Source organism: Gavialis gangeticus, unplaced genomic scaffold (genome assembly GCF_001723915.1).
Source record: "Gavialis gangeticus isolate Ggan-Ray unplaced genomic scaffold, GavGan_comp1, whole genome shotgun sequence".
Lineage (NCBI taxonomy): Eukaryota > Metazoa > Chordata > Crocodylia > Gavialidae > Gavialis > Gavialis gangeticus.
Window position 1 is genome coordinate 45,443,468 of NW_017729031.1, and position 10,215 is coordinate 45,453,682.

At 42.1% G+C, this 10,215-nt stretch overlaps 1 protein-coding gene across 4 annotated transcripts in view; it reads left to right on the forward strand.

The window, feature by feature from the left end:
• SLC4A10 (solute carrier family 4 member 10) overlaps positions 1 to 10,215 on the forward strand; it is a 423,280-nt gene that overhangs the window by 313,594 nt on the left and 99,471 nt on the right. For all 4 annotated transcript variants that reach the window (XM_019522708.1, XM_019522705.1, XM_019522707.1 and 1 more), the window contains exons 8-9: positions 5,801 to 5,958; positions 8,452 to 8,539. In XM_019522708.1, the coding sequence (XP_019378253.1) occupies positions 5,801 to 5,958; positions 8,452 to 8,539 (246 nt within the window). The remainder of the gene's footprint in view (positions 1 to 5,800; positions 5,959 to 8,451; positions 8,540 to 10,215) is intronic.

Sequence of the window (10,215 nt, forward strand, 5' to 3'; positions counted from 1 at the left end):
CCTCCCCTGGGACCTACGGGGGTCCCGGTGGGGGGGGGGTGACCTGGTCCCTGCTCAGAAAAATGGAGGCAAAGAAATTGTTAAATAGGTTAGCTTTGCTGTCTGGTGTGACAACCAGATTTCCTAGCGTGTCCTGCAGAGGCCCCACTTTACCCAGTACCTTCTTTTTACCCCCTATATATTTAAAAAAAGGATTTCTTGTGGTCCTTGATCTGGGTTGCTAGTCCCAGTTCCATCTCTGCCTTGGCCTTCCTGACCACCCCGCTACAGCCCCGAGCAACCAAGGTATAGTCCTCCCTAGTTATGGCCCCTCCCTTCCATTGGGTGTATGCCTCCTTTTTAGCTAGGAAACATTCCTGTATGCTTTTAGGAAGCTAGGAGGTGGGAGCGGTGAGCACTTGGGGGAGCTTCTGCCCCTGCCCTGGGGAAGGGACCCCCTAGGTCCCTAGGGGGGAGCACCTGGGGTCCCCCTGCAGCTGATCACCAAGTTGGTGGGGCATGGGGGGACTTCCGGTCCACTTCCAGGTCCAGCGCTGAGCACACGGGGGCCCCCCTGTGCTTCTGTGGGATGCCCCATCCACCCCACCATCTCAGCATTCACAAGCTGCGCCTAGTACCTCAAGGTATGTAGAAAAAACATTTAAAGCTGTGTCTACGACTGAAGCACTGACTCTCCGAATCAGTATCAAACCTTCAGATTTGGATTCGGCCGAATTAAATTGGGACAGTGATCCAAATCAACAAATCGAATTACTGTCCCCTGATTTGGGCCAAATCCAAATCAAATATGGCCTGTTTCACACACCCCTACTGTGCAGCTTTTTAGCTTTAAATTGTGACTGCTCCAAGCTTGAGCTAGCACTAACACTGGTCATCATTTGAGCAGCTCAAAGTGCCATGTGTAATAAGGCTCTCAGTCTGTACGTTATGGTGTATCATAGGCCAAACATGTTGTCTATTTGATCACAGTGTAAGACCACCCAGAATCGAGAGTGTGATAAAGTAGTATTGCTTTGTTTTTTATTTCATTTCTGGTTAGTTGTTTTTTCAGTTGAGGTATGAATCAATTTCTGTTTGAATTTCTTTTTACCTGATTTGTTAAATTAAGTAAAAGCCTCTTGACTGATTCATATTTTTTTTTCCTAAAAAAGAAAAAATGCAAATCTATAATAATAATAGGCTTATTCTATCTGTCTGGAGCACTCTTATTGGTTATCTTGGCAGCCAGTCATAATGCTTATTGAAACAACCAATTGAGTGCTCTGGACAGACAGAATAAGTGAGTTATTATTATAGATCCTTAGGCATTTCAAACAGATAAGCAGGCGAGTCAGGGCTAGAATTAATCAATAGCAGCCTCCGCTGTGGAGCAAGCAGGCTCCACTGAAAGAAAAAAAAAGTGGTGAGGGGCCTGATCCTTTTTCTTTTCTTTTTATCCCCCTCAGAGCCTGCCCACCTCTCCTCTGGCTGGGGGGTGAGCTGCAGGTGGCCCTGAGCTACAGGGGGCTCTGGTGCTTCCCTTCATGGTAGTGACACCCCCCAGGACCTCCTGGCTGGGGTGCCAGCAGGTGGGTGCTGCCCAGGGGGCTCTGCCGTAGAGAGAAGCACTGGGATTCCCTGCAGCTCAGGGGCTGCACAACCAGTCAGCAGCTAGTGAAAGAGAGACACAGGCAGGCTCCAGAAGAAAAGAAAATTCAGGCCCCTTGCCACTTTATTTTTCCTCAGCAGAGCCTGCCACTGGGTCACACAGCCCCTGAACTGTGGTGAGGGGCCCAGAGCTTCCCTCTACAATGGCAGTGCCCCCCAGGGCTTCCCAGGCAGGGTGCTAGCTGTGCGAGTGTGGCCCCGGCTCACAGGCAGCACCTGCCAGATCCAATGGTGCACAGGGCACTGGAAGCCCAGGCGTGCTCGAGGAAGCTCGGTTCTTGGCAGACTTCCAGTGACCTGTGCGCTGTCCCTGCCACCTTCCTGCTGCCTGGGACCATCTGGAGACCAGTTGGCTACCCTGGGAAGGTGGCAGGAAGGTGTCTGGGTGTGCTGGCAGGCAGAGAAGATGGTAGGGACAGTGCACAGGGCACTGGAAGCCCACCAAGCCTAAGCTTCCTCAAGCATGCATGAGCTTCCAGGGCCCCATGCACCACCCCATCGCCTTCTCCAGATCGGGCCCTTGTACATGTGAGGAATACTGCTGTAACTCGTTATGTAGCAAACTAAAATACATGGGATGTGTTTTAGTTTGCTACGTAAAAAAGTCATTTAAATCAAAATAAGTGTCAAACGTGGACATTGTTACACAATTAAATCATTTAAAAAAGAGCAATTAAACCACTAAAACATGCCATTTCCTCACATGTACAAGGGGCCTTAGTCACATGTACAAGGGCCCTCTTATTCTATGACTATAGACAAGTCACAAGGTCAGAGTTTTGACAAAATATGTATTTATATTCCTAAGCCTGTTTTATACATGGACCGCTTTATGTAGCCTTGTCAAGGGTGAGAAGTTTTGATTCCATTAAAGTATTCAGTCAAAGGATAACTAAAAATCCTGCATTTAAAGAAATACTTTTGCAATAAAAAATTAATCACAAATGTTTTGCAGGTTTCAGCTAGTAAATACATAAAAATCTGGGGAAGCTTGTGTTGGTTACATTCTACAAATTGACTGTTATAGATATTTTAGCTGTTAGCATGAGAGATGGATAGCGGTTTCAAGTCATCTAGTCAGTTATTGTGGAAAAAAAATGAAAAGGTTAGTCTATGGCCAGTAAAGCATCTCATGTACACACACTCACTATGTGTTTGTCTGCCACTTGGAACCATAATTTGGGATACCTCAGTACTTTTGAAATATAAATGGGGTGTTCTAATAAGGCATTAGGAAACATCCCTCTATAGTAAACCACAATAAAAAGAAAAACAAAAAACAATAAAATCTGCTTGGGATGACTGAGTCTCAAGCATAGGAACATAGTTTAAATTTTAAAGGGCAATGTTATAGCCTTCTCCTTTGCCTCATTTTTTCATATGTTTTAATCTACTGAGATTCACATATCCTTCATTGCACGCCCTTAGCAGCTAAGGGTGGTGCTACCAGAGTACTAGGGGATCTGTGGTGGGTGTACTTGTGACTGAGGAAGCCAATGCAACCTTTTCCACAAGTCCCACATTTCATCACATCCTGTAAAACTGTCTCTTAGTGCTGATGTGTCTTTCCCCTTATATCCTTTTTTGGCTTATTCTCACATCATAAATGTTTGAAATGAATTAGGCTTTTCTGTACCTTGGTGCCTCATTGCTGCCAATCAGTAACAAGAGATTCATATTGATCAGCTGGTATGCTTTTGATTTGTACCAGATACCACTTAAAAGTATTCTTAAAATGCTTCCTAGGGCAACTGTTTCCTCTTCCTAAGCTGTAGTTTACTACATGGCTACTGCTTGGGCATTTGAATATTATCATGCTGGACTACATATTCAGTCCAGTACAGCTGAGCCTTCCGTTAATGCTGCCATATTCATGCAATTGATGTGTTACAAAACCTCAACACCCATCCCTTTATCAGTATGCACCTGTTAAGCAGAAGCAAGATACACAGGAATTTTTCATTTAGTCTCTCCCAAGCTGCTGAGTGTGCTTTCTGTATACCAGCCAGACCTCATAGCCACTCAGAAGTGTCATTGCTATCACTGCTTTGTTGACCTTCAGTTTAGTAGGTAGTCTGATATCCTACTGAATTCAAACCCTCTTACTGAGCTTGCCAAAGCCATAATAACTTTCTAAATATGAAAACTTATTTCCATGTAAATACAGGTCCACTAGACTGCTTTTGAGATGGAACAGAAAATGAGATCTTTGTTGCCAGGGAAATTCAGAAAAAGTGCCTGGAACAAGATCTCTAGTTGACCTCCATAGACACCTCCAGGTTTGCAGCTTAATAAAGTAGCTCAGCTCTCTTGAAAGTTTGTAGCAGTGCTTAACTAACTAGATATAGGAAAATATATTCTTTTATTCTTTGCTCCTCTAGAAATGTCTGTGGAGTATTTCTTGGTCCTTCATACTGGTGTTTGACAGTTGGCTCTGAAGTGTCAGTCATATTTTCAAAAGGAACATTTTTAGAGTAGGGTAAAATTAAAATGTCTTTGAGATTTTGGGTGATGGTAAGATTTTAGAAAAATATTTCATAACACAAGCAATTCTGTTAGTCTAAATTCTGATCAAGTGCCAGAGCCATTTGTAAGAAAACAATTTTCTAAATATTACCAAAAACTATGTGCACTAGTACTGACAGATGGCTTAAGATAGACATTAAAATGGTCCACTTTAACAGTTTATGTTGGATTTGGTCACTGTTGTTGTTTTTAGATTAATAAAAGGAAAGTAAATGAAAAAAATGAGTGCATTGTCAAGTAAGACATACAAGATATATAATGTACTGATGTATTTCCAACTTTATTACATAATACTATGTAGAGTGATACGGTGGAAATTATACATTAAATAAATTATTCTGAACATCAGGGAAATGACTAGACAGTAGTGTAAAATCACTGCAATCAAGATATGTTAAAATCTATGTAAAGTGTTTGAAAATAATAGTTTAAACATCCAGGACAATCCAAACCTAAATTAAAACAAGTTGGATACTTAGATGTACGTAAGGGTCTGACCCTTGCTTAAAGATTGTTCCAATGGAACTCTAAGGAATCTTTATAAAAGTGTTCCTTGCTTTTGATACCATTCGGTGATGAAGTGGCTTTCTCCATCTCCTCAATATTGAGTATTGCTGCTCTCTAACTTCAGACTTATAGTTACTCTGATTGTTAAAGTCTCCCCTCTAGACAGTTATATTTACAGTTTATTTTCTCATGCTTGGTAGATGGGAAAGCATCTACCAAGCCTGACCAATAACATGATTTTGGCTGGTAGGAACAAACTGTTGAAATATGAGGCAATCTCCCATCTTGCTGGGGCTTTAGTCCAGCAAGCTTACCCAGTGAATTGGTTTCCCTTGCTTACACAAAATGGAGGCCTTGGTTCCTGTAACTGTTATTAAATAACATTATAAAAAAAATATAAGAGAATAAAGTATGGCATATTGAACATTTGTTTGGCTCCTGTAAATTAGTTACTTAGGTCCCTGCCAGACATACAGGTAAAGGCCTAATGGGATCTGATGCGTGATCCACACAATTGTACTTCCTGCCATTCCACACATATGGCAGAAGGAGTGATTGTGGGATCATGCATCAGATCCCATCATGCTTTTTTCCTGGTGCAGGAGGAGTCTGGATACACAACCTACACTCCCCCCTGCACTATGTATCAAGCTCCTGTGGCTAGGAGCCCCCTCAGTTGATGGGGCTACCAGACAGAAGGGCATACCTGGCCATACGTTCAATTAATGGAGTAATATGAACTAGCCACAAAGTTATTCCACATTGTATCACACCATTAATTGTTTGAACATGTGGCTAGGTTAACTAGTTAATAACATCTTAAGTGTAACATGGAGCAGGGCCTTGGGTTACATTAAAAGTTGCCTATGCTGCAGGATTATATATTTTCCCATTGCATAGCTGGGCAAATGCTACTAATTTATGATAATTCATACCACTAAGAAGGAATTTAATTTCTCTCTAAATTTTTTTGAGAAAGAGAACATCACAAGCAGACTAATTAAAAAAACCCTTGTGCCATCGCTGGTGACCAAATGAAGGTTCTCTGTTCCCACAAAATAGAAAACAAGAGGTTGTTGTATATGTTAGCATTTTGGATGACTCACTGTGCTCTTTCCAGGTTGATCTACACTTCATGAAAAAGATACCTCCTGGGGCTGAAGCTTCAAACATTTTAGTTGGAGAACTAGAGTTCCTGGATCGTGCTGTAGTTGCTTTTGTTAGGTTGTCCCCTGCAGTATTGCTTTCTGGGCTAGCTGAAGTTCCAATTCCAACAAGGTAAGTATTGATCGGTCCTCCTTCATTTTCCTAAAGTGTATTACTTGGAGCTATAAAGCAGGATGATCCTTCAGCTTTGTTGTTTATCAGGTGATGAACTGGATTACTACCTTATAACAGGTGCATCTTTCCTGCCTTTTTAAAAGTATGTGTACTTGGGTGTGTTTTGGAACTTGAGGCCTGTTGGTCAATGTTGTGTTTCTTCCTAGAAGTAGAAGTTTATGTGCCAATCCTTGTATGGTCCCTGAACATGGCTTAAGAGCCTCAGCACCTCTGGTAAACAACTGAAAAAGAGAGAATGGAAATTCTTTCCAGCATTTATATATTGCACAGCCCCCCTGTTATCCTGTTTTGTCCTTTTCTTTCCTGTGTCACAGCTTATTTCTATCTTCTGTTCCCTCTTTCAGAGGAAGCTAGGAAAGAGAGGAAGAAAAACTTCTAGGGTTTTTTCATGAGAATAATTAATATTTTATTAAAACTAAAATGGGTGGAGATGTCCAGGAAAACTAATCAATGACAGTGTTATCAGAATAGTAAGAATTACATAATAGTAAACAATTTAGGTATTAATGAGAATTCAGAAGCCCTTGAATATTGTGCAAATATTTGGGAAGATTGAATATTTCCTTGCTAAGGCCAAATTGTGGCCCATATACAGAGGCATCATGGGGACCAAAATGGTAATAAGGCACAGTCACTCCATTTATTTTCTTACACAGTTGAAAGGAATTGTGGCCTTATCCCACCAATGGATGCACCAAGGCACTGGAGAATGTCTCCTATGTAGAGATAAAACAGGAGCCATTTACTTTCCTAAGCAGAGGAGGAACCAAGAAGGAAACTGATTCTCACTTATGTTACCTTTCTGGACAACGCAGCAATGATCAAATATTTACTCTGAGTTTATGGCAAAGGCCACAGTTGATTCCTGCCCCTGGCATTCATGACACAGTTGCTCTGTTCATTAGTCACTTTTTGCCAGTTTTAAAAATTTGAGGAAGAATAAACAAAACCATGCGACTTAGGTGAACATTCAAACCTCCAAGTAGTAAATAAGTAGGTTGAACAGTTTGAATGCTCCATTGATGGTGAAACATTTTATATAAATGTTTGGTGAATATTAGTAGAACTGGGTGAGATTTTTCTGCTGAAACATAGTTCATTGGAAAATGCCAATTCATCTCAACAAAAACTTTTTGTCAAAATACATCAATTTTAAGGAAACATCTGTTAGGAGATATATTTTCTTCAGGATGCAAGTTTGGTCAGAGAGAAAAGAAACACCTCCAGAAAAGCTAGTTGCCCAGTAATTTGAGTATCACCTGGGATACAGGAGACCAGAGTTCTAGCTCTGCTGTGCCAGACTAAAGCTATAAGCAGATATTGTTCTTGGAGCAGGATCATTTGTTCCAGAATGTGCCCCAGCATAGTTGATTGGCTTCATTGGGTGGCACAGATGTCTCCTCTTGTCCCAACTCGGGGCACGGGAGAGCAATACATGTGCCTAGCGAATCTCCTGTTGGGGGGGCTAGCGTGGCACAGTTCTGCAAGTGGGGAAACTTGGGCAGATGCTCCTGGGGTTTCAGAAACCCAATCTTGCAAGGGCATTCCTGGGGTACGCAGGATGAGACTCCTGAAGCCCTGGGAGCTTTGGGCTACACATGCTCTCCTGCCATAAAGCAGACAGACATCCATCATGTAAAAGGAAACACAATGTTTACCACCTATTTTTGTGTCCACAATTCTGAGCATTTGTGGCATGACAAGGGTCAGGGACAGCTGTTTGCTTGGACTTTTTGATGCCGTAACTTTTTTTATGGCAGCATAAAGACAACATCTGATTGCAGCATAAGATGTGACTGTAGTTTTCCCATATCCCAGATGAGTCGTGAGAAACCTTTTAAGAATGCCTATTTTTATTCAGAAAATGTTTCAAATGACAGATTCTGACTATAAGAATCCTGATTATTACCCAAGTATATTCATGGTAAAATATTCCACAGTCCAAACTTTGATGATAAGCATTTGGGGTATGAAATAGAGGGGATTTAGTATGCAGTTAAAATAATAACAAAAGGCAATGGGTGTTATTTTTCTACCCTACATAGTGTTGTGCACATGCATATTTGGGATAACTTCCATAATATTGCAAGAGTGATACATATGAATACATTGAACAGCTATCTCTGTCAAAGGTATTTTTGCATGAAACTTTAGGATTATCTATGTGGGTTTAGTTCATAAGGAAATTTGAGTTCAAACAACCCAGTCCAGCAACAAAGCTCATTATATACATATGTTTCTGGGGTAAATTTCAATTTTTTATGTCAACATATTTAAATTATTGTGTAAGGATCCTCTGAGGCTGGTTATTTTTTATTATTTTGTTGACACTATTTCTTGTGGTTAAAGTTTTAATGAATGGTTTTGTTTTTACATTAAGCTATTTCAGCTTTTCATTCTTAAAATATTTTGGTTTTGCCTTTTTTGTAGGTTTTTGTTTATTCTTTTGGGACCACTGGGAAAAGGCCAGCAGTATCATGAGATTGGGAGATCAATTGCAACACTAATGACAGATGAGGTATTCATTATATACAACTCTAGATTGTTTTTTTTTCCTCCTGATATTTCAAACTGAAGATAATGTAGGACCAAAAGGTTCACCTGATTTTTGTTCTGTCTTTCCTTTCACAGTATTAAAGTGTAACCAAAGATAGGATTTGACTCCACAAATGGAAAATAGTTAATCTTTTTTATGATGTGGAAACAGCAACAGGATCCAGTTCACAATTGCATAGCTGAACTGGTTACAGGAAAAAAATAGGAATGACTTGAGAGACATTTCACCCATAGGGTATATACAGACATTTGGGGTGGTTTGGGAGAGGTGGATGACATTACAAATGGCCACTTGATTTAACTTATTTCACCCAGGTGTGAACCTTACACTTTGGGTGTAAACAGGAGTGCAGCTCCCAGCTGTAACTCAGAATGATTTTTGCAAAGCGTTCTGAGTTGCAACATTACCCTGGACCAAACAGAAGTTCACTCTTGGTTCCAGGGGAGAGGGAAATCTAGCTGCACTGTGAGCCTGCAGTCAGGTTCCCATAGCAATGGCCAGGCTTTCTGCCAGTGCTCACTGTTGTCAGAATGGGAGCAGTGAAAGGCAGTGGAGGGAGCTCATTCTTGGGGCTCCCCAGCTGGTGCTGAAGGGTGGGGTGGGTGAGTTGAGTCCCCCCATCTTGGGGGGTGGGGAAGGGCTGCAATACACCCACCCCACCCTCCAGGGGACTGAAAAAATCCCAAACTGAACTCACTCTGCTCCCTTTCCCCCCTCCCATTCTGAAAACCGTAACAGGCTGGGAGCTTGGCAGACACAAGTTACAAAAGAACTACATTTTGTAGTATCTTTATCCAATACCTCATGCAATGAGGGGGTCAGATTTTCACCCAATTGGCCATTTTTTAAGCTGTTTGGAGCCGTGCACTTGTGTTTGGTCACAGCTATAAACTTTTTTTTGTGGCCAGATCAGGCAAAAATTATCACTTTTGTCTGCACCCTTAGATACCACCCTTAGTGAGGTAGATCTAACTGTGAACTGTACAGAAGAAGTTCAGGACAGTTAAACTGGTCTAAAAATGGATGATCCAATCTGTGTTCAGTGCACCTCTGAGATTGGTCTCACCAGACCTGATCTAGGTTAGACTATCTAATTAAACTTCTGTACAGTTCCCAGTGTAGCCCTAGGGCTGCAAAAGCCCAGACACTGGCCCCAGCCCTGGGGCTGTGCTTCCCTTACTCCCACCCCTGGCACTGGGCTGTTTTTAGGCCCCCTGACCCCTTTCTCAGATTGACAACCCCCCACAGACCAGCCAGTCCCCACCCCAAGCCCACCAAACTTATCATCCCACAGGCTACTCCTGGGGCCAGTTTTACTAGTGTTCACTGGTACCAGGAGCTGAGGAAGTAAATTGGGGTGGGGGGTTGGTTTGCCAGAGGAGGGTTGTTCATCTGGGGTTGGGGTGAGGTTGGGGGCTAAAAATAGCCCCTGGTCCCCAGAGGTGAGGGAGAGAGCCCCTTCATCCCCTTCAGCCTCCTTGTGGACCCTGCTGGCCCCCCTGATCCTAACAAACCCTCCTGGACCCCACCAGCAGCCCCACAGACCCCACTTGCAGCTCCTCCTATCAGGAAACAAATGCAGTGATGGATATGACCATTTACAACTTTAAATTTTAAAATTTATTTTCTTTCCAGAA